Below are 24,695 nucleotides of genomic sequence, written 5' to 3'. Positions count from 1 at the left end.
TGCCTTATGAGTTAGTGTACACCAATATAAGAAATATGGAAGTATTTTCCATGGAGATTGAGCCCATTTTGCCTGGAAGTGAAACACCAACTGCCTCTGAAAGAGCTGAAAATCTGTGTTACAAGAGATACGGGATGGAAATAGATGGTTTAGACTGTATGTATGTGAAAGTAAGTGAAATGTTTGTTTTTTCTTGGGTTTAAGATAGGTGACGGGTGTACAGCCAAGCATATTATAGTTTATTAGTACAATGGTTTATTAAGGTTTAAAGTAAGTAGAGTTTTGGCTTACGATCTGGAATACACAAGGAAGACTTTTTCAGACATGCCAGACGATAATGTCATTGTTTAGGACATTGTCTCCCTTAGAGAAATCTTATATGAGGAGAAGCATTTGCAGAACTTGTTAGAATTTGATGTCAGAGTGCTCTTTTCCTTGTGACAGTCTTATATACTGGAAATACAAAGGCTATATAGGCATGTTGCAAACAATCAGATAGAGATCTCTTCTTGCACGGAATAGAAGTGGGATAGTTTCTCTAGGGCTGAATGTAGAATATGATTTCCAGCTATTGTGAAAGGCATTAATTTCTCCTCCAAGACAGAGGTGTTTTCTGTAATTTCTCATGTTAATTGAGGTTAGAATTGCAGTGAGGAAATGGGCTGGACCAGGCAGCACTCGGGAGCTGGTGGTGCTGGTGCTTGCAGCCCTGTTGTGACTCCTGTGCATGCATTTACATCCCTTTGGGGATGTATGGGAGCAGGGCTGAGGGTTGCAGGGGAAGAAGTGCAGCTGCTCTCGCTGGGGAGTTCCTGAGAGCAGCATTGGCCTTAACCCTAGTTCTGCTTTCGCAGCTTCCCCTGGCTCTTGTGGAGGCTCATGTGGGAGGTTTAACTGCTGGCTGGTTTGAAGTTGGAGCTTGAGGGCTGGTTCATAGCTGGTCATTCTGGTTTCCTCGCGTGGGGACTTTCTGTTTCCCATGAAAGCATGGTGGGAATCAATATAACCTCGCTAGATGTGCTTCACTCATGTCAGGTCGTTGTTATATAACATGGCAGAAAGGTGTCTGTGGTGTGGACTTGACCGTAATGACAAAGTTACGTTCTGGGTTAGCTGAGTAAAGCTAGTTTTCCCTGAATAAGTCTAGCTCAGTCAGAAAAAGCTCTGTTTCAATGATAGAACCTCAAGCAGGTGTTTTACTTTCAGTGTGACTATGTTTTTGGGGGAGAGCAGGGGTTAGGATTAAGTAAAAACTAAAGAATGCTGTTTAGATTGGAGCTCAACTTTACAGAGAGATACTTGGAAAAGTACATTCTTATCTACTACCAACATTTATGCCAAATAGCTTTCCTTTCATTTTTAACTTTTGAGTTAAGCTTTCACAGTTAAGTCGTCAATGTTCCATACACCAGATGCTTTACAGATACCAGAAAACTTAGCTTTTTTTCACCTCTGTGAGCCAGGTGATAGTTATGGCTCCACGACTTTTTCCTCAATAACTTCTTGTTTCAAACCCCAGTGCTGCAGCAGGGCACGGCGCAGTGCATCTGCCCGATCAATACAACCCTTTATTTCCCCTTCCTGCCTAAGCGAGTGCCAGATACACCAAATAGTCTCATGGCAGTGATGCAGATGGCTCTGCGCTGAAGCGGGGACACCGAGACAAAAGACAGCGCTTCCTCTCTCTGCGTGTAGGAGCCCAGGATGAAGAACCAGCTGCAGCCAGTGCTGTGAGCCCCTTCTGTCCTCGAGCAAAACTTGGGCTGTGCTGCGTGTTGTGAGAAACGAATCAGTTCCCCTGGGTACTGTGGGCGAGGTTTCTGGAGACTGGTGATTTGTAAGATCTTAAATCCACTCCAGAACATTTCATTGTGTGACATCAGCAAGTGAAAACATGAGGGTCTGGACTGAATTTGTACCAGTGGCCTGAAAGTAATGCGTATTTCAGCATTTAGGTAATGATGCTGTGCAGTCTGTGTTATGGCTTGCATCATCTTAGTGTTAAAACAAAACCACTCTTTTCATTTGCCCTCATGGTATTTGTTTTCTTGAATCTTGAATTCTGGCACCCAAGATATTAATCATGACACTTTGAATGGGGGGCTTTGTGTATTCTCTAAGTATTGGCTTTTAAGAAGTTCTTAAATCAGAGTATTTTTGTAATGTACCCACAACATTCACTGTAAACACACATGAAACTGTGCACCCTTTCCCTAATATTCTTTTTTCAATACGTCTCATTGGCTTAATATTCAGGCTGCTCTTCTAAAACTCTTGTAACGTCTTTTTCAGGTTGCATGGATTAGGGGTTTTAAGGCAGATTTATAATTCTTTTTGAAATCACTAGCATATAATTCAGTGCTGGCCTTCATTCTGGTGTTACGGCTCAAAATGCATTGCAGTGTATGCCTCTCTGTGTGGGCATGACCCCAAATGAAGTTTTATGTGAATATTTCCCTGTCGCTCAGTCTGGGGTAGGTGTCACGCTTCTGCTTGATGTTTTCCCTGACCTTATTGTGGTTATTCAGCTGGTTTGTCTCAAGTAGCGACCAAAACATTGGTGGGTTTGATGTAGCTGTAATTGCCGTCTTCCTGAAGATCTTTTAGAGTCGCCTTCATTCCTTTGACAGGTCTAGAAATCAAAACTGTTTCAAACAGTATTGAAACAGTTGAAAATATTTTCTTAAGCATTGATTTTTTTGGTTTGAATATCCGTTTTCAAGCCTGATTTACTTTAAATGAGTGTTTCTTGATCAGTGTGCTGCCCTGAATGGGAATGGTATACTGCAGCAAGTAAAGTAGAAGTACTGGTGTTTCACCATGGTTTTAATGTGGGTTATTGCACTGCAGGTTTGGTGATGTGTGAGGAGCCCCGCAGTCAGACAGGGCAGGTGGGGAGCTGCAGGGACAGTAGTGCAGGACATCATCACTCCTTGTTGTACTACATAAGCTCTAGGCAGTGGTGGGAGTGTAGGGAAGCGTGTAGCTGCACTTCCCATTTAACACCTTTGTCCAGGCCTGCCCCAGTCCTGTTTGTGAAACATGATTTATTTTTCAGTAATTGACAGTACAGCCTTAGTTAAGCCCTGTCAGAAGCATCATGTGGACAACTTCATGGTGTACCCAGCAGCGCTGCATGTGATGTCCCATTGCTGTCCAGTGGCTTTCTGTGGTGGGTGCTGCTGGCATCATCACAAGATGAGCGATGATCACAGCATACAAGGTGGTCACCGCGGCTGAAGGTGGAGAAGAGCCTGTGAAAGAGGGTCTGTGAAACACGACAGGAGCTGACAAATGCTGTTCCTGCGTGCAGCGGCTTATAGTGAAGTATTGTCTGGGTTAATAATGACTGAGTATAAACCAGATCTGTCTCTCTCAGTATGACATTCTGTAGAGGGTAAGTGCAGTCAACATGGAATGTAGAAAGTTATGGTTTTAAAGATGAAAATAATTCACAACTTTTAAACAGTTCATGTGTGTTAACTCCTTAAAAACGTGCCTTACAAAAATTTTATCAACTACAACCTGGGAATGTAACTGTTCTTTGAGAGATTTGATAGTTTAAGGTAAAACACTGAGTTTTCTGGCCTTGATGTCAGACCCAGTGCATAGATTTGCAGGGTGATGATTTCCTCTGAATTGCAGTGGAAAGGTTGCTAAAATTGTAATAGTTCAAGAAATTTTAAAAAGTCTACATTTGTGTTTGCTGACCAGGGTTGCCGGTAGCAGCATGTGTACGTATCCTGTGTTGGGGATTTAGCTTTTCTTGTGTCGCTTGAAGCAAGGTGAAGTTTCAGATAAACAGAAGTCAACAGACATTTTCCCAAGGTGTAAATCTTGCTGCAGTGATTCTTTGTGGCATACCAACAGTTTCTGATTGTACCTTGTACAATCAAGGTGTGTATGGCAAACAACGTGCAAGTTGTTTTCATTTTACAAGGCACCAGGCCCTAAATGCAAAGAATCCCTTATCAAAATGCTTAAAAGAAAGAAGGAAAGGCACTTTGACTTGCATCTGCAAACCCAATGCCAGTCGCATTGCAGGCTCGTGGTGGTGGTGTCTTGGGGCGAAGCTCAGTCACCACTGTCCCCTGGATGCTGTTTGGGAGCTCTGCATGTGACTGGTCAGGGAATTCCCACAGGTCAGAACAACACGAGGCTTCTGATCTTCCTATTGGGTAAATGAGCTATGTGAGGTTGTTTTTCAGATAAAACATTAATAGAAATTGTCACATGTATTTTCATGATGGAAATGTCTCTTTAGATTAACACTTTCTAAATGCCAGGCCTTAAACTGTACAAGAGGTATGAGGTATATAAATGGCTGTTGCTGAGCAACAAGAGAGAAAATATGCTCCATGCCCCAAAAATGCTGCTGCCTTTAAGAAAACTGATGATTTTTGTTTTGATTCTTTTGCAAAGTTAATGATGCCATTTCCTTCAGGCCATAAGAAGAATTGAGATGGGTACTGCAGCAGCCTGCTTGTCTTGGAAATGCTCTAATGTCCGATCCTGCCTGGTTACTTGGCCTTTTTATGAAAGGAGGGTAAAGTCTTGTCTTTCTTTTCAGAGTGCAGCCTCAGCAGCAGTTTGTTGGTATAAATGCAGTCCTTCCTTGGGACTGCCTGTGTATCACAGGGCAGATAGCAGAAATTTTAGTGGCTTCAGCAGTGGAAGAAATGGGACGTCCTCTCACCTTGTGTGTGAGTGATCAGGATCTCTTTGTGGTGATCCAGGTTGGTTAAGACTTGTGTTTGACCTGTTACTCACCTGGCCGTGCATCTGCTTATGGGGTTAATATGAAAGCTAAACTTTTCTGTTTTAAGTGTTCCTAGGCTCAGTATTATTATCCATGGTGGTGGTGCTGTAAACAAGTATAGGGGAGAAGATAAAAGCTGAAAGGAAATTATTGTAATAGCATCAAATTATGTTTTCAGAGCAATCCCATCCGAGGAAATCACACAGCTCAGAAATCCTTTTCTAGTGAGTTCGCATTTTGCACAGATCAGTTCAACACTTTTGTAGTGAGAACATTTACAGCGTTGCTCTCTGGTTTGATATTGCACCTTGCTAGCACAGACACCTCTCTTTTTCCAGCCTAATAATGCAGCCTGCTCTCCCCAGGTGGCCGTGTTCAGTTAGCAACAGGTTCAACACTGAATGACTTCGGTCCAATTTGGCTTTGACTTTCATCAGCTGTTGCTGTTCCACCAGCTCCTTCAGCTACTGCTGCCAGAATTGATGGTGTCTCTTTGATGCAGACATCACTGAGCTGGCTTATTCCTACTCAAACCTGAGGTCATTCTAGAGAGAGAGAGGCGCAGTGCCTCTTGTAAGGTTCTCATGGTTAACGCCTGAAAGACCCTGGGTTTTGAGGCTGTCTGTAAATAAATAGCTGATCTTGGCTAAAGTGAATTCTCATACAGGTTCACTTGCATGGGTAGATCTTGCTGAGAAACTGGGGACAGCTCTTTTTGAGTTGAAATTTTCCTTTTTAGGATGTAGATAGTTTCATAAACTATTTCAGCTCTTATCAGAAGAGCTGCCAAGCTGGGAAGATAGCTGTGTCTGCTTCTGCAGTGTTTGTGGTTGTGTAAGGGAAGTAGAAAACTGTTTGACTGCTGGAGCGACAGCTGAGCCGCCTGCATTGCTAATTCTGTTCTGTCAGCAATGTCAATTAGTACTTCAAGAGGTTAATATCTCAGAAGAGAGGCTTTGTGAGTCATATGATCTTATTTGGTAGATAATTCTTATAGTCTGCTGATTTCTTCATGTGATCTGAGGCAAGAAATCATGAGGTATGACAGAATATTGCAATTTCCGATTATATTTTCTCATTATATGAAACTAGTAATACAGCCCGCTTTGTGACCCACCAGTAAAAAATGGAAGCTTCTCCTTCTGTTTCTGCTGTGAACTCTTTTAAAGAGTTACTAATAGTGTAGATACCACTAAGCCATTGCCTTTCAGCAGCCCTGCTTGACCTTTGTTGAATAGGTATTCCATACTTCGTGTGATTTTGGAGGTGGTGGAGGTTTTTTGTGTTAGCCTGCTGAGACTGGAAGAGAGTTTAGGGAAGAAACTGGGTTTGAAGTAGTCCGGTCAATACTCAATTAATTATTTGTTTTCCTTCTGAATCCAGGCATATTTCATCTACATGCCTTACATTGTCATTCTAATGTAAAATATCATTTGGTGCCTTTCCTTGAATAAATTGTACTGTTATATCCCCTGTCAGCAGTTTTATGCTGGTGGTTCAAATTTGCATTGAACTATTGCAGAGGAAGGCATTCATTGATCAGAATCAAGCACAATTTCACTGAGGTTCATTTGATTCTTGCTGCAATTTTTATTGTCATTTCAGTGCTATAATTTTAGAATTTATTGTCATTTTTAGGCTAGAATTTCCTTCCCTTTTTAGAGGGCTGATTTGTAAATTAGTGTCTCTACAAGTTTATCATATTTTAGTATTAATGTAGTCATAAACTTGATTTTATATACTAGTAGATAAAGAGGGGTGAATGGACGACAGTAAGATAATTCCCAGGAAAGAGGCCCTCAGTTCTGTTTGCACCAGTGGTGGTGCTTTAATCTCTGCTGTAGGATTGAATCCCATTAAAGGCTAGCCAGCAATGGGATTTTACCACCGATTATATAAAAGACTGAAAATCTTATGTTGCAAATCGTTCTGCTAAATTAAGGAGGTGAGAGTGTTGTGAAATGATTCAGTTCTTATAAGAAGGAACATCTCTCTCTCCTCCCACCTCTGTGTTTTACCAGGTGTTTTCTTTGGCAGGGATTTAAGGCTAGGCAATGAAAAGCTACAGCTTAGCGCTCATAGGATGACTTCAGTATCTGTGGGGTTATGTCATGTGGAAGGTTCAGCTGTCTGTAGTAAACTGGGTTAGAACCCAGTTTCTATGGTGATCTGTTTCCTTCTTTCCCTTTCCCTTCTCTAGACAGGAGAAAATGTACAGTTTCAGCTGAATAAATTAAAGGTGCCTATTTCACACTGGCATAGATCATGCAGTTAGAAACTGCTATGCAGCATTTGCTGCCTGAAGTTAACAGTGTTTGTGTCTTAGAAGGCTGCTGCTTTTTTTATATCAGGAAACTTTTCTTTGTGTAGCCTAGAGGAAACCAGCCTGCTAACCTGTTTTGCCAGACAGTATTTAAATGCTTTCCTCTTTCAGATTACATTTACTTTGCTTTCTCTTAATTCCTGTGATGAACGGGAAATAACATCCATCAGAAATGTTGAGGATGGGGAACTGCTGCTATAACTGGGGTGGGGGAAAACCTCAGCAAAGTGTGGTAGACATTCAGTCTTCAGCCTGACACTGCAGCATCTTTGCTTTAAACTTGAAAACTTCCCCACTTTCTGGCAGGGTTTTGATATTTTTTCAGGTGAAAGAGTTCTGTGAACAAGTACCTTGGGGTAAGTTTGAAGTTTTATGGGGAATCCTTTGTTTAAAAAACAAATGTAAAGGAAAGCAGACATTGCTCCTGAGCGCAGTACTTGGCTTTAATGCTGCACCCCTATGGTCACGTCCTGGTTAATTTGGAATTATGCTGTAGTTTCTGTAGGTTTATATTTGCATTGGCACATACATGTATTACCACACACCTTCATTTTAACCTGAACAAGGCTTTTAAGCCTGTGAGTTTTGGATACAGCAGGGCTGAAAACAAACACATAATCCAAGTGCCCAAGTCATGGCTTCCACTGCTAATTTCCCAGCTGCTCCACTGCCTTTCTGTTGGCCTCCATTGCTGTTATTATATACAGTGTTCTCTGTCAATGGCAAGAGCACATACAGAAGAATTGTTTTGGGATCTTTAATTTTTCGGAGAATTCATCAATATTCCTATCTTTTGGGGAGAGGGATGAAGGTGTGTAAATAATAAAGTGATACTGTACTTTGGTACAGGAAACAATAGCAAATACACATGAAAATAATAAAGTTGATGTGGGGGCAAAAACCCCAACACAGCCACATTCACTACAAAGAATTATTTCTTCTCTTTGTGTAAATTAGATTCTTAGGGCTGACATAAACATCCAGTGAAGATGAAGAGAGACGATGTGTGAGCACAGCATACTCTGGTTTTGAAACCAATTTTGAATTCTTTATTTCATTACTTTTCTCCTTTCGCTCAGTGGAGCAGATTGGTTTACATCCATGGCATGTGCTTTTCAGGAGTTAGGAGCTTTCTAGACAAAGGCAGCAGCAGTGCTTTATAGGTTGCAGAGTGTTAAGGGTAAAAGCCATTGATTTAGGCTGCTGTGAATTACTCATGTGCTCTGTTATTGAGAAACATCCTGGGTATGGGAAGCAAATTGCTTTGTCAAGTTTGAAGGCTGCACCTTCCTGGCAGCCTCCATCCAGGCAGGGTGCGTATCCCTCTGCTGGACCAGGGGCTGGGGCTCCTCCAGCCTTGCTCATCAACCCGTTGTGTTTACTGAACACACTTTATCATTTCCTGTGTTGCAAGAAGGTGGCAATGTAAAGTTTGGTCTTGCAAAGGATCCCGAGTAGAAACAAGAAGTTTGCCATTTTAAGTAGAGGGAAAACTGGGTTAATAAGAGGGGGGAAGAGTGCTTCAGCGTTCTTTGAGGCAGAAGATGCTATACAAAGATAAGTTGTGTAAGATTAGGTGATGAAGCTGTATGACCACATGCAGTTTTCTCTGCCATCAAGTGTTTGCTTTGTCAAATACTTAACAGTTATTTTGAAATAACTTAGTGTATTGAGAGTGTTTTGCAACATGGCTGCACCTCTAAAGCCAGAAAACTGTTTTGTTTGCAAAGGTGATGGGTGTGGGATGATCTCAGTGCTCTCCAGGCATTGCAAGAGCATCATCAGTTCAGAAGTTTTAATATATTAAAAATGTCCTAGCCTTTTCCTTGTATTACTCAAGAGCTGCTTTCGTATGTCCTTATTTGCATGGATATGCAACTGTATAAGTAACTAGATGGTTTCCATACGCCTTTAATTGATTCTGGAATATGACATGACCATTATGTCTTTACCCTGTTAAAAATAGTTTCTGGTTTAGAAAACAGGCCATATGTTTGTTCTGGGTTACTTTTATGAATAAAGTTTGGTGAAAATAGGCATTAAGGGAATGCTTTTTTATTAAGGGTTTTTTCCTAGTATTTGGAGGCCTTTTCAACCGAATCTTTTCAGTTTTTTTTTTCTATTGGCATTTTGGAGGTAATGTGTTTTAAACTTGCCCTATTTACAGCTACAAAGGAAAGAGCTTTTAATACTTGAGATCGGGTAGCTTTGCCTGAATTAACGCAGATGTGCCAAAGTGTTCTCTTAGGGGGGAGGAAAAAAAAGGCAGAAAGAAATATACAATGTTGTGCTGCAAATACATTTAGAACCTATGCAGAAGAGTTACGCTAATTTTTTTTTTATAGCCAAGTATTTGATCTGTCTAAAATCACAGATTTATTTTTTTCTTTGTCGATTTTCAACATTGAATGTGTATCTTGTAACATTATTCTGTGTGGGAAATGTCTTTTTCCAGTGGGGAATAAAATTAAGCTTGCATAGCCTTTTATCAGTAGAGCAACTTACTTCAGTTGTTCAGATCCAAAGGTTTGGCTGTTAAACATCCATGTGAAAAAAAAACAAGGTGGCTTGGGTGTCATGTCTATTGATGATTTAACTATGTTGCCACAAGCAGTCAATGATCTTTTGCTGTTGTTACTGTATTGCAGTATGCCAGGGTTTGGATCCCTGATCCAGAGGAGGTCTGGAAGTCAGCAGAACTTCTCAAAGACTATAAACCTGGAGATAAAGTCCTCCAGCTTCGACTGGAAGAAGGCAAGGTAGGTCTGCAGTGTTCTTAAGGTGATTTTGTTCTTGACTGGAGACCGATACATCTAATGCAGGAAGCTGCATTATGTCAGAGTTTATCTATGTGCAATTATACTTAGCCACTGACTTCCAGTGGTATATTTTTGGTGTGATAAATTATACTGTTTAGTTAGAAAAATCCATTTTGCCTAATTTTTAAGATAAAATTAAAAAATGGTTGCTTTTATCCAACTGCCTATTATATTCAGTTGCATCATCTTTTTCTGCTTGCGCTATTTAACCTATAACCCTGGTTTGATATTCCAGTGAGAACAGTGTTGCTAGGAGAACAGTGTTGCAGAGAAAGAACTGTGACTTGTAGCAGAAGATTAATAAAGATAAAAAAGGGAAAAGATTAAGGGCGTGACAAAAATGATGCTGTATACAGTGTATAGAAATGATGACGAGTCTGCGAAAAGCTCCTTCTAGTAAAGGCCTGTTCATTTTTTTTGTGCTACTTAAATGATTATTTAGTTTTAATGATGGTGATTCCTGAGATCTTCTAATGGAAAATGTAGATCTAATGCAGGGGGTGAAATACTTATTTTTACTTTCTTCTTTTTTCTTACGAGTGGGCAGCTTAGATCCTGCTTTCATGTAGAGGCCTACACAGCAATAAAGTAAAAAGAGCAGACTACATATATATATAGAATAGCTTCTAAATAAAATATCTTACTTGAATGAATTTCAGTCTTTGACTCAAATTTCTTATATGACAATATGAGTACAACCTTTTTAATCTGATGAGATTAATTTTCCCTCCATGTATTCCAGGCTGTGTGGTGATGCTGCACACTTACATGTAGTAGAATGGGGGTATTTGCCAGTTAAGTCACATTATGTGGGGACAAGGAAATAGCAAGTAAATAAAGTGATTTTAGATCTAGAGACAGGTGCAATTAAACCATCTGTGTTAGAGACTGATTTTCATCTGCAAAAATTGTAAGTAGCATTTTTTCCAGTTTATGTGTTCCTCATGATGTTCTGTCATATTCTCATCTTGTATCAGCATATGAAGCTGGCTGATGGGAATGTGCTTCCTGTGTTCCTCTCAAGAGGAAGATAATTTGGAAAAACTGGTTAGATATTTGATATAACATATTTTGTTTTATTTAATTAAAAAAACAGGCAGCAAAAGCAAGGGGTTTGCTTAAGTAATAGTCTAAAAAGATGATGTCTCTTTATGGTTGCCTGGTGTGTGTATATGTATATATATGTGTGTAGAAAACCCTTTTGAGAAATCTTAACATTTTTGGAGGAAGAGCTGCAAACGGAAATCACCAGGTAGTTTAAATATTGCTGTATTTTTTCGTGGCGTCTTTTGCTGGGAAGAATGACTGGAGGGACTGAATGAGGAAACCTAAACAGCAGCTCTTTCAACACGTGTTTTCATTTGATTTTCAGGACTTAGAATATTGCCTAGATCCGAAGACGAAAGAACTCCCGCCCTTGCGAAACCCTGACATACTTGTTGGTGAAAATGACCTCACAGCACTCAGTTATCTCCATGAACCTGCTGTTCTACACAACCTCAAAGTTCGATTCATAGACTCTAAACTAATCTATACCTATTGTGGCAAGTACAGTCTTTTCATACCATAATCTTTACAGAGGATGCCCTAGATGGGAAAAGGGACATTGATTGTTGATATGTCTGCCTTTAAGTTAAAGTAAGTTAATGACAGGCTGTGTTGGGCTATTCTTATGAAAGTCCCTATGTTTGTTGTGGTTGTTAAGTGCTTCAAGTATACTTGACAGTATTAAGGTTCAGAGAAGAGCCTTAGTGTTCCCCATAGGCTTCCTTCAATAGGCATGGCCTGGAGGAGGGCTTCACATGGTGCAGATGCAGGAGATGAGCCTTGCTGTTCAGTGGGTTTATTGCCCAGCTATGATTGCCTAACTCTGCACTGAGCTCCTCCCTCTCTGTATAGAAAATACCAGTTTATTTTCCTTTTCATGTTTTCCAGTCAGTGCAACTATAGGAGTGAATTTTTAACAGTGCATGAGCCAGTGCTTATCCAGTCACAATTAGGAACAATCTTGGTTTTAAAAATACCATTTAGCTCATAAGGGGTTACCTGAAGTTGTAATTGCATGTGTTATTTTCAGATGGTCAGAATGAGAGGAAGTTACGATAATTTCATTGTAAGTGCAGAATTGCAGCTGAGTGGTCTATTTTAAGGAAACATTGTGAGATAATTTAGGCTCAAAATTTAGATTTCATGGTTCTGGACTTTGTGTTCATGTGTTTCTTTTAAACCTCAGTGTTTAGTCCAAGCATAGCTGACTTTTCACATAACCTTTCAATGTACATAAATTTTGTAAATTTTCAAATATTTCTCTGGTTTATCTGTATTTGGACATTGTGCCAGTGCGTAAGAAACAGTTTAAATCATTAGTGGATGTTTTACATTTTGAGTAAAACAAAACATAGTACAATGATGTGCTTGCTAGAAACTAGATATTGAAAATTTCCTTCTTGTCTGATTGAGGCAAAGACACATTTCTCCAGTACCTGGAGTGAAATTATCATTTCATATCCATTGTAGCCCAGTTAATGCCAGGAGAAAACATGCCCCATGATTTCTTTTTTTAATATACGATTTAACTTTGTCTCTAATCAGACTTTATTAGGATAGTCCCAGTTCTTGGTATTCCAAGTCAGAGTACACTGAGCCTCCTTAATGTTATCATGTATTATGAGACTTGCTGTTTATAATTTCATTTGTTTTGCAAACTGTTGAGTAGGGAAGTCGTATTGCAAGGTGGCCCTTGACAGATATCAGCTAATCACATCTGCAGGTAGCTGAAGGCCTTGTTCTGTCCTGCTCTGCATATAGAACATACCAAGGGTCAGATTTTCCCTCTTCTGATCACTGTTAAAGCTCCACTCACGGTGATGTGTATGGAGAGCTAAGGCAACCACCACATTAAACATGTTGTGATGGACAGACTAGGCATTAATGTCCTGCCACATTTTGCTCACTCTGGCTGTTCCTAGTCTGTGGATGCTCAGCAGAGTGTATCTATTCCCAGTCCTGCTTTCAAGTGTCCAGACTGTGAAGGCCTGAATCAGACTTTGCCACCCTCTGCTTGCAGCCAGTCTTCATTCCTGTAGGAGTGGGAGATGATTCATGCCCATGTCTCATCCCATCATGCAGTCAGAGCATGGCCAGAGGCACAGAATAATTTAGATTGCAGGAGACCTCTGGAAATCTTCAGTGAAGCTCCCTACTTAGAACAGGTCTGACCAGATCAGATTGCTCAGGTCTTGGACCAGTCTGTCTCTGAGATTTGAGTGTCTTCAGTGATGAAGATACCACAGCCTCTCTGGGCAACCCCTTCTGAGGGTGCATGTTCTGGTCCCTGCACTGGGAAACTTCCTCAGTTCCTCAGTTTAGGCATTGTCTGTGTTTCACTCCCTGGTGCCCCCACCCAAAGCTCTTGATGAGGAAACATTTTATGAAAGGGCCTTGCACAACTGGAATCTCACAGCTTGAGGTTGTAAGGGTTTCACTCTGAGTTTCGTGGTCCTGTGCCTACTGATACCGCTGTACCTCTCCTGTAAGGCAGCCTATCTGATTCATGTTTTGGCTGCTTACAGTATGCTGTGTTTAGCATCATTGAAGAGGCTCTCAAAAGGAACGTGCTTTCTGCTAGTTCTGTTTTGATGTGTTTGGGAAAGCATGTTGTTCTCATGTTTTCCCTAGTGCAGCGTCAGTTGTGGGTTTGGCTGGTTTTATAGTTTCTCATAGTGCTGGAAGGCAGTTAGCTTCTCATGGATGGGTCTGCCAAAGGGCGTGGGATGGTGGAGCTTGGTCAGCTGCTTTGCTTCCAAACAAGCCTCAAGTGATGACTCTGGGAGCTACATGAGGGTTTATTAGAAACATGTGGATCCAGTAGCATGGGGGTTCCTGGTGGTGAAAGTGCAGGTGAAGGAGGTTTAACTCTTCCTGAAGAGACCAGAGGAACACAGTATGCAGTGGATTTATTAGCTTGGGATGTAGGCGTGTGTACATTATGTTGTTACAAGCTAAAGAAAATACAGTTGGCATGTCAGCCCTTCAAAATCTGATCCTTTGGCCATGGACATTCACCTTTCAAACTGCTCTGTCATTTCCTGTCCTGAGTACAAGTTAACTTCCCCTTTGCAAAGATTATTGCCTTAGAGCTCTGCCTGTGGAAGGAACTGCATTTACCTCCTTAATCTGACTCACACATTAGCCAGGTTAGTTTAAATACCTCATGAAGGTGGTTTGAGCTAGCCCAGTTGATTTAGCCTGAAGGAGATTAAAAACGCTTTAATCCACCAAGAAGATTGTTCTCAACCACCAGAACTAGATGTCCACGGCCCTAGAAATGATTTCAACCACTCTTAGTATAATGTGTCAAATGGATATTAAGTCCTTTAAAATTTCACTTTGAAGTAATCCAAACTTAAACTGATTTCTTAATTTCACTTTTACTAGGAATTCAGAGGTGATTTTCAACTTTGCTTTACTGTTGGGAATATGAAATGAAGAATTAAGGAAGGAAGTTGAAAAAAGGAAAATCTGAATGCTTACGTGGAAAAACTGCCATGGCTGGGATGAAAAGTCAGGGATACTGCTAGTTAGTTCAGATGTATAAACTACTGCGTGCTATGCAGGAGAGCAAACTTTCAGTTAATAAATGGTTTATGTTAATATCCAGTTTGTCCACAGATGGGTGAATATGTTAAAAAGAGAACAATTAAATACACTTATTTTGGGTGTATATATAAGATGAATGGCAAAGAGAGTAGCCGGAGTTTAGGTTAGTGTAATTGTAGGAATGAAAATGCACATAAATCTGATCTGAGTCGGGCCATGATATTTCTTAAAATAGCAACATGATTTAGTGGAGATAAAGTTATATATAAATTCGTCTGGATTACAGACCTGCGAGGTGGACTGATTTAAAAGTTCCGTACAAAGTACATAATTCCTTACTCTCTTGTTTTGGATGTTTCCAGACGGTAGTTGTTTGTTGATTTTACAGGTCGCTATTGAAGATACGTGATTTAATATGCTGGAGACTTGTCATGGGGCTGCTTGTTTTGAATTCAAGGGTTTATTTTTGCCAACATAGCCAAAAGCAGGAGGGAATTGTCTGAAGCCTCGCATGGCTTTTTTTCAATGTCTCTTTGATTAGACTTGCAAGCCTGGGAGGCTCGGCTCCTTGGAGCAGCATTACTTAACTTTTTACTACTTGTCAGTTACAAAGGGCAGATGTTAAAAACCGACGCCAAAAATATTGCTCGAGTCTGCTGGTGCTGAGGTGTCTTCCCCTCATAACTCCCTTATGTTTTGGCTCATCACTACAGCATTAGAGCTTGGCATACAGTTTTATAGAGACTTTTCATTTGAGCTCCTGAGTCATTTCAGTGGAGTCACGGCTGATGGAAAAACACTGACTTGACTTACATGGGTGTATCTAGACATAAAACCTGCTGTGTATTTGAGGAAATAGATTGAGGTCTCTCAGATCTCTTTGTGACAGATACTCTATTGTTTAACATTTTTGCTAGGGTTTGTGCTTGATCTGTAAGTGCATGACAGGATTTAAAAATGGGATGATGCTCCCAGCAGCGGTGCCAGACTGTAGGTGCTTTCACTTCCCTGCTCCCAGCTTTTCCATGGAACATTTCTTAGATCATCACAACACTGTGATCTGCACAGAGCAGAGGGATGGGATCTGCATTGAGGAAGTCTCTGTGTGTGCGTGTGAATTTCTGGGTAAATTTAGAAGCGAGCTGAGTGCTGTGGAAATGCTGCTGGTGCAGGTCCTTTGGGGTGGTTGGCCAAGGAGCATGTGTAGCATGATTGCTATAGTTACTAAGCACCTGTCTGCACCTGCATTAAGCACTCCTAGGCACCAAAATGCGTATGTGAGAAGAAATTCTGTTTTTAAAATGGCTGCTTCAGTGATGGAGATACCACTTCTATATGTTACATGGTATTAAAAGGGGCAGATATGTGTTCAATTGGGATCTAAGAACTAGAAAATGGAAGGTGTCAGCAGTTAGACACACGAGTGTTTTGTGGTGCCTTCTAGAGGTGCAATTACTGAAATTTCTGGCATGACTGTGTACCGCTGTGTATCAGCCCTATGAAATATATCTAATGGGAGGGTTTTTATCCTTTTGAGCAGGAGGTTGTCCTGCCTGACACGCAGAGATGCCCTGGAATCCAAATTACACAATGACTGGTTTGTTGCTTTTTACAAAAACTGGTCACAGCGTAACAGCCGAAGGGTTAACACACTTCATGCATCCAGACTGTCGGTCAGTGAGGCCATGTGGTAGCTATAATTCACAAATCACTATCATTTGTAATTCACAGTAATACATAGGGAAGTAAAATGCACGTTCATTGGTTTACTGCAGTGAGCAAGCAGTGTTTCAAGTCAACACACTCTGAATCTGGTTGTTCTGTGCATGCTAGAAAAAGACAGAAAAAGTATGAAGTTGTCCCTGATGTGTTTCCTATGACAGAGTAGACGTTAACTCCTCTAATACTTTTTGAATGCAAACCGTGGTCACAATTAAGTATCTGTTGACGTCAGTAATATCAGATTCTTATTCTTCCCCAGTTAATATTTTTAGAAAGCTGAGAACAATAGTTGGTGTTAAAGCTATTTTTTTTGTTTTATTTTGAAACACCTATTAATAATTCCTATTGTTCCATTTCCTTTCTAGGTATCGTCTTAGTGGCCATAAATCCGTATGAACAACTGCCTATCTATGGCGAAGATATCATCAATGCATACAGTGGCCAAAATATGGGGGATATGGATCCACATATCTTTGCGGTGGCTGAAGAAGCGTATAAGCAGATGGCCAGGTTTGTAGACCACAGCTCTTGAATTCATTGTTTTTCCAAGAGGAGTAAAACTAAAAATTCCTGGCGCGTGGCCTTCTCTTTGGTTTATAGCTTATGAAGTATTTTGCAAGATCTGTCTTTTATCCAGTGTTTTAGTACATTTCACAGGAGGATAAGTTGCCTCAGTTAGTGAACAGTAAAGCATTCTGAATGCCGCAGAGATCATGACTGCTGACAGGTAACAGGAATAACCACAGATCTGGTCAGGTCTAAAATTAGCCCAGAGCTTTATAACATTAGGATGTTTTAATTTGATTAGCAAAATATGGAGATGCTTTTTAACCATCAGTGGATGTTTAAACAGGAAAGCACCAGATTCTGAACTGGTTTGTATTTATATGTGATACTGACAGCATTAAAAATAAATCGCTCGGCTTATGAGTGCTATTATAGGCTCCTCGTTGTGATGGTAAAGTCCCAGCAACGTAATCTGCCTGTCGCTGTTGTTGGCCAGATTTAAGAGGGAGCAGAGGGAACGATTGCACGGAGCTCCTGAAGCGGTGTCTCTGAGGACACTGTAACAGCTGCACAGGAAATCCTCATTTCTTTAAACGTTACGTGAAAATGAGCTTGTCACCCAAGGAGAGTGTTTATTAGAAACTTCTTCCCCTTCACCCCGAGAGCCTGCCAACCTGAGGAGCCTTGGCAATGTTTCATTTCCAAGATAAAGATCTTCTGGGCTACTCTGTGGTCTTTAGTTAACAAGATGGTCCCTTGTGTCCTAATGGTCAGCTGCAAGCTACCGATACAGTTTTCCTTGTTGACAGTACAGCCCATGATCAAATTACTCCAGTAAAACTAAGGCAGATCTCTGGATTAATTGCGATTGCCCTCAAGTATACTTACTGCAGGAGGGGGAAGCACAGAGAGAATGGGTTAAAAATGATAAAATTTTTGTCTTAGAAATTAGCTGTTAATTTAAGAATCCATATGAGAGCCAGAACGGTGCAGTGACTTGCATCTATATGTCAGTGATGGATGTAACCTCGATTCCCAGAACTGGTGTGTTTAATATAACCAGTGGACATAAGAGGTTGGAGAGGAATCTCTCTCCACTGGCTGCTTCCAGCCGTGGTCTGCAGTGAGCTTACCTCTTACTTGTGTTGAAATTTCAAGTTGTCAGATCACCTGTATTCTGTGTGCTTGATCTATAAGTGCATGATAGGATTTAGAAATGGAATGATGCCATAACTGAGGCCTGTGAAGTGGAGGTTTCTATCTGCCACCATCTGCATTCTCTGCTGTTGGAGGAAGACTCAGGGGGCTGAGATTTTGGCTAGAGTTTCTGCCGTGGTTTTTCCTTTCTGTGTTAATTGCCTGCTCCTCGGCTCTCACTGCACCCTCCAGCGATTCTGCTGTCCTGAATAACAACAGATAACATGCGGTAGAAGGTCCTTTTTGAAACAAATGATGAGAAATTATGTAAGCATGGCAGTGATCTTAAACAATCCTTTTGCATTCATGAAGTAAATTCCTTTGTGTGTCTACAGTGTTTTATAAACAATTTGTTATTCTTTTATGAGTAACTGACAGGACTTTTCATTGGTGCAAAATGAAATCTGAGCACACCATGACAATGAAAAGAATTCTTCTACACTGAAGTAACAATTTCAGTGTTTGTTTAGTTTCTTGATGTATATTTCCTTTTCTCTCTATTTATTTTTTTTCCTGTTTGTTTTTAAGAACTTTCTCTGTCATTTGAACATAACTGCCTTTGCTCATTGAATTTCTTTTTCTAATGCTATTTCCAATTCCTTGTCCTGCCCTTTAACTTCTGTGATTTCTACACCCTGAACAGATCACATTTGCACCTGAATTATGAAGTTAGACAATAATTTGCAGATTTACATTTCTGCAGCTGGTTATTTAAAAATGGAAATCAGATTGTCTGTGACTCCTTCATTAACACTTCAGTAATTGCATTGAATATTCATGTGGTAGCTACTCATATGGCATTAATCTGTATTTATGCATGTAATTAATCGGTGAGATTTAATTTTCTGTTGTTTCTAATCTCTCCTTACTCCATCTTTAAATGCTCACTGGAATAATTAGTCATGACGCTTCTATCCATAAGGCTTCCGTGAGCTCTTCTAAATATTTACTCCTTAGGTCTTCTTGTTAACTTCTAATTTAATGATCTGAAATTTGTTCTTGCCAGCTTCATTACTCATCTGCTGTGACTGAGAAACTCCCTACATGTACATGGTTGTAACTAAATGATCTCTGTGGTCATCTTCAGCCAGAGAAGATCCCCATGACAGCAGTCAGGAAGCCAGTGATTGCACACTAAATACTTGCCTTCCATCTTCAGAAAAAGAGTGCAATAATGTTGGCCACTGGAATGACAGGGATGGAGCTTACATCTGGTCTGTGCCTGAAAAGTGATACTCAGCAACTGTGTGGGGTTAATTGCAGTATAAAGCAGCCCATAAGGATACCTTTGCATGTGAAATTTTCTGCATAGTCAGCCAAATGGTGTGGTGTGTCTGGGCTGTGGTGTGCCCCTTTGGGCATCCATTATTTCTGCTTTCAGCTGCAGTTCTGTCACCAGTTTCCAGTGAAAAGGAATATGGCTCATCTTTACCCAGAGCTGACAATGGAATAAGTGATTGCTGTTTGCTCAGTAGCTTCTGACTGATTTCAGCACAGGGAAGTGTGCACAGCTCTTTCACGACTAATCTTGTTCTTTCTTCTGTTTCTTCTCTCTCTGCTTTTTCCTTCTACTTCCCCCTTCTCATGTGTATCTTTTTGCCGTTTTTTTTCTCTCTCCACCTCCGACCACTCCTCTGTGCAGACTGACAGTTTTGTTTCTTTCCTCTGCTGTGCTCACAGTAAGCAATGGTATAGTTTTACCACTGCAGTTAAGTTGTATTAGACCCAGGGTTGTGAACCAGGAAAGTATGTCTCATTCTTACCAGTAACTTCATTGGTTTGAGCTGTGTGATCTGGGCCAGAGCCGATCTCTTCCTTTGTCTGAGCAGGAGGAGATACACCTGTGAGCATTTTCCAGTGGGAAGAAGCAGGATCGGTTGGATGGGGGCCTGCCTGAGGGGCTCGCCCCTGCCACAGGGCTTTGTGCAGAGCAATTTGGGGGCTGCTGTGGTTCTGTAGGAACAGCTGTAACAAGCTGTGCTTTTGGGAAGAGCTGGGACCTGCACTGAACGGTCTCTCTCCTCATGGGTAGGTGATGGGTGGCTTGGTTCGTTTGACAAATGTATACAGGTTTGGGGCAACGTTTAAGGCAGATGAGTGATTTAGAAGGAAGTAAATTATTATTGAAGAACTTATTTTTGTCTCGGAAATATAAACCACAAACAGTGTTTGCCTGCGTTGAACCCTTTGAATGGCAATGCAGACTTTCGTAAGCCAGCATTTCCAAATTACTAACAAAAAAGAAGTTGAGTTTTCAGTCACCTCTCTCTGTGGTAACAATGCAAATTGAGGCAAAGCAGCAGTTGGCAAATACTTCATTCTTTTTGGAAAGTGTCACAATTTCAGTAGGAATCAACCATCAGCAGGTGCAGCTCATTTTCTTTGTAATATTCAGGAGAAGCCTCCGTTTTCAACTGTATGGGTTGCAATAAGAGAAGATGTTGATGATTATACTCTCGAATCTGCTAAGAAATGCATTAGTGTATGAGACTTATGATTATCAGTTTCCTAACACTATTAGGGAAAGAAGTTCTAAATCACTCTTACACAAGATTCCTTCCCCTGCTTAGTAAGGGATATATTGCAGTAATTAATATGTATTTTTATCAGCACCTTGTTGGTCTGGTTTGTTAGATCCTACTTGTTGTTGATGACAGATACAGCAGAGTTCAGTGCTTTTCAGTCTAATAAATTAACTTGGAAATTTTCTTCTGATTAATTAGCAGAGTGCAAGTTGAAAGTAACATTTGCAAACAGAATTACATATTGATGAGATCCCTATAAAACTCAACAAATGCCAGGATGGAAAGCATTAGTGTTTAAAGCATCAATCTCCAATGAGTTGTGGTTTCTGTTTGGGCAAAGTGTTATTCAATGTTAGTGTGTATCTTTTTCATTAAATTACCTTTAATAAGAAGGCTGCCTCTCTGTTTTGTCAGATTTTTGGCATGTATCTGATGGCTGTCAGCAGCAGGAAGACTTTTTCTTCTGTCACTTTTTGTTCAAAAGGAGGCTTGGTGAGCTGTTGAGTAGGTGTTTTGAAAGCACCTTGACTGACAGTCTCCAGTTACTCCAGGCATCCCAACATGATGTCCTCTTACAAAAATGCACATTTGATCAGCTGCTGCTTTGCTTCTGGGTGTCTGATAAATGGATACTCTCTTCTCCCCTAGCAGAAGTCGGGAGGGGGATGATTAACAACCCGTCACGGATCTGCATCCAGTGATGAAATGAGAGCCTGCTGTGGTGGGTACTGTACAAACATACAACAGCCTTCTTTGACTTATGGCTTTGATATATGACTCTTTAAATTAAATACATTGAAAAGAGATGGCAATTTTGGGGCTCTATTGTTAAAATTAGAGTGAAAAGGGAAATTGTCCTTTCTGGAGAGAACAGCTGACTTTGGATTAGTCTTTTATACTTTTGGTCTGACATTTTACGATGTTACGAGTACAAGACAGCAGATGGGGTAATCAACGTAACATCAGGGACCTACTTGTCTAAGCAGTGATTATTTTTAGGCAACAAAAGGGTTAAGGATGGTGGTAGCTGGAAGTGAGAGTTCATGTGAGGTGTCCTGCTGGTAGCTAAGCAATGAGCTTTCCTAAACTACTGTAGGAGTGACCTCTGACTAATCCCCAGATAAATCAGTTGCATAGTGCTGGCTCATCTTTGTGCTCTGGAGTGCAATCTGTCATGATTTTGCAGCGTGTGCTGACCTCAGTTTTCTTCATTTGTATGTGTCGAGAGATGTTACTGTCAATTCATTATCTTTTCACCTTTTGCCGTTTTACAGTCGAGAGCTGTGTTTCCTGGACACCATTAAAATGGCACGTGGCACGGTTTGTTAATTAAAACAAGGTCCATCTGCTGGTTCTGAGAGTATTGCAGAATGTTTTAACAAAGCTGTTGTTGAAGAGGACCAAAAGATGCTTGTGAGCTTAAGGTGTTTTGGAGTGGCTGAGTTTGCAACCGGAGCAGACTCAAGGGAATTCAGGTTATGTATAGTAGTAATATTTCACCTTTGTTTGGCACTTTCCATGGGCAGATCTCAAAGTCCTGAAAATATCCTCTAATGATAGTGATCAATACTATTATTTCCATTTTATAAATTGAAACAGACAGGGGTAGGAGAGCAACTTTGGTGAGTTCACCAAGGTGGCAAAAGCAGGGCATAGAGTCCCTGAATTGAATATCCTGACCCAGTGTCTGATGACTTGATCAGACCAGCTTGACAATAAAATATATGAGAATAGAATGTACAATTGATAATGCCGCACTTAAGTGGGTTTCCTGGTAACATTCTCCCAAAGCTGATTTGTTTTCAATGTACAAAAATAACGTGCTATGTTTTGCATGTCTTCATTTCCTGCAGGTCTCTCTGTGCCAGGTGACTCATGGTGCATACTAACGTTTGCTTTCCAAACCTCTGTCCTGTGCTCAGAACATCGTCTTTTCTCCAGCAGCTAAAGATGTCTGTGAGAAATACGGTTAGGCTTCAAAAGCTATTTAAGCTCAAGATGTATATAGAAGCGTGGTTAAAGAGCATGGTTTGCTGGACTAGTGTTTCGTGCCTATTAAAAATGAATGATTTTACAAAGAATTAATTTACTGCTTAGTCGGGAGCAATTGTTGTGACTCAAGATGCAGCTGAACAGTTCTCTGATGTTTTAAAGCGTGGTGTCTGTGAAGGCTGGGATGTGTCAGGTCAGAGCATGGTAGATCCAGACAGAATAAACTGGTGTGTGCAGGTGGAACAGACCAAGAAATGTGGGTGCTGTTCCATGCAAGAAGTGATGCTTGCTCCTGGGGCACAGCACTGGTAACTCACTTTTTCTTCCCTCCATCACATCGTCACAGAATGGTTCAAAGCACTTCAGTCTCTAATAATAATCCTTAGTGCTTACATAGCACTTTGCACATTCTGGGCTTTTTACAAGAGTTAATCCACACAACCACCCTCTGAGGGTGGAAAAAACACATTATCTGTGTCAGGCCGCACCTTTTGGGATGTGCCAGTACAAGGGATTTTGGAGTCTTCGGCACTGGGAATGCTGGGATGACATGGCTCTGTGGGAAGGAGGGACTGTGCCCGCTGTGCAAGGGAGCACTGTGAGAAGAAAACTTTAAAAGTGGGGGAAAAGGGTTTCCTGCAGTACAGGTGAAGGTAGAACACTGGGTGGCATTTATTGGTGCTGCCTGGTTGTTCTCCTGAGGAAGGTGACCTCCTAGGAAAAGGGGCTCAGAAGCTACATAGAGAATGGAACGATGTGTTTGTGTTGTGTGGACTATAGGAAGTGGTTGGAAAGTAAGAGGACAAAACGAGGGTGCTTTCCCGTGTTAATGAGGCCAAGAACAAAATCCAGAAACAGGGGATAATGGAACTTTGGGCTGCAGAGAACTTTGTGATTAAATTGTTTGTTCAGAAGGTTGATGGAAGGGCAAGATGTTGCCTCCTGCCCTCAGTGCTGGGAAGGCTGCCCAGACTGGCTGCTGCTGTTCTCCATCGGAGCATTAGAAAACTGCTGAATGAATCCTTATTTATTTGTTTATTGAACAGTTAAATTACTTCTGTTTGAAAAGTTAATCCTGGGTTTGTAGAGTTGCCAGTTTTTATAATGGTTCCTAACAGATGCTGTACACCCTGGGCTGAATTTCAAAGGCCTTTGCACTGAACAAGTGCTGCTAAACATGTACAGCCTTGTTTGCTGCCACACAGCACCGTGCTCAGACAAAGGTGAAGCTAAATATATTGCACTGACTCATGTTAAATCTTTTGGGTCTGGTGGGCTTTACAGCTGCCTTTCATTTTAGGGTAAGTGTGAGAAGCAGTTTTGGTGTTTTAGCAAAGCAAGTAATTGTAACACTGGAAGCATCACACAGAAGTGGAGCACAATTGCCCAAATAGTGAACCTGGGACCCGCACTGACATATGACTAGGAGGGCAGGTGCTGGGGAGACCACAGGTTGGGGAGCTCTGTAAATGTCCTTGTGTCTCTCATTTCATGCTGAAAAAGAAGAGTGCTCTAGGGGGGAAAACCCCCAAACCAATCCAAACCCAGTTGTATTTTGATTTCAAGTTTACAATCACTGGTATTTTTAGGAAACACTATATTTATTTCAATGTTAATTGAAGTCGGACCTCATCAGTGAGCCTTCAGATGAGATGTGCAAAACCGTTTCATTTCATCTTATACCACAGATTTGTACTTTTCTTGCTGCATTCTTTTCCCTGCATTTGTCTGCTGTGCATTCTCTTTCCCCTGCCGGAAGATGCTCAGTCCCTTGAAGGCTGCTGGGACTGGCCACCTGGGTGGGTGGGAAGTTCCTTCCTGCGTTTCTTGATAAGTTAATCAGGCTGCTTTCTGTGAAGCTCACAAAAAACAATTAATACTAGAGAGAACTCTTAACTTTGTATTGGTACCTGATGAAAGCCAAAGGATTTCACAGGAAAGGAGTTTAAAGTCTTTCCTGTGGGTAGTATTCCCAGACTGAGTAAACTGTTTGGAATGGGTGAGATGCTAGATGCATTTTTCTATTTCTATTTACATCAGTACTTCTGAGTTATTTGGGAACATCAATAGAGCAGTAACAATGATACCGAGCACTTTCACACTGCTCTGGTTTCAGTGCATTATTTTCAGTAAAGTGGTTTCCTCTTATCAGTGAGGAAGCTGTTTGGTAAAGTTTTCTGTGCTCTTGTTTTTGTTACAGCTGCCTCATGGGAGAGAAACTGATCTTTATTAAACAGAGTTGTTTAGTCATG

At 40.9% G+C, this 24,695-nt stretch overlaps 1 protein-coding gene across 1 annotated transcript in view; it reads left to right on the top strand.

Annotated features, from left to right (window-relative positions):
• MYO5A (myosin VA) overlaps positions 1–24,695 on the top strand; it is a 100,083-nt gene that overhangs the window by 9,414 nt on the left and 65,974 nt on the right. The window contains exons 2-4 of the mRNA XM_061446967.1: positions 9,731–9,841; positions 11,274–11,445; positions 16,588–16,732. Coding sequence (XP_061302951.1) covers positions 9,731–9,841; positions 11,274–11,445; positions 16,588–16,732 — 428 coding nt within the window. The remainder of the gene's footprint in view (positions 1–9,730; positions 9,842–11,273; positions 11,446–16,587; positions 16,733–24,695) is intronic.

This window comes from Pezoporus flaviventris, unplaced genomic scaffold, assembly GCF_033815535.1.
Source record: "Pezoporus flaviventris isolate CSIRO_AGI_PZ_B2104156 unplaced genomic scaffold, CSIRO_AGI_Pfla_v1 ptg000006l, whole genome shotgun sequence".
Taxonomy (NCBI): Eukaryota; Metazoa; Chordata; class Aves; order Psittaciformes; family Psittacidae; genus Pezoporus; species Pezoporus flaviventris.
This window is presented reverse-complemented; position numbering and strand designations above follow the sequence as displayed.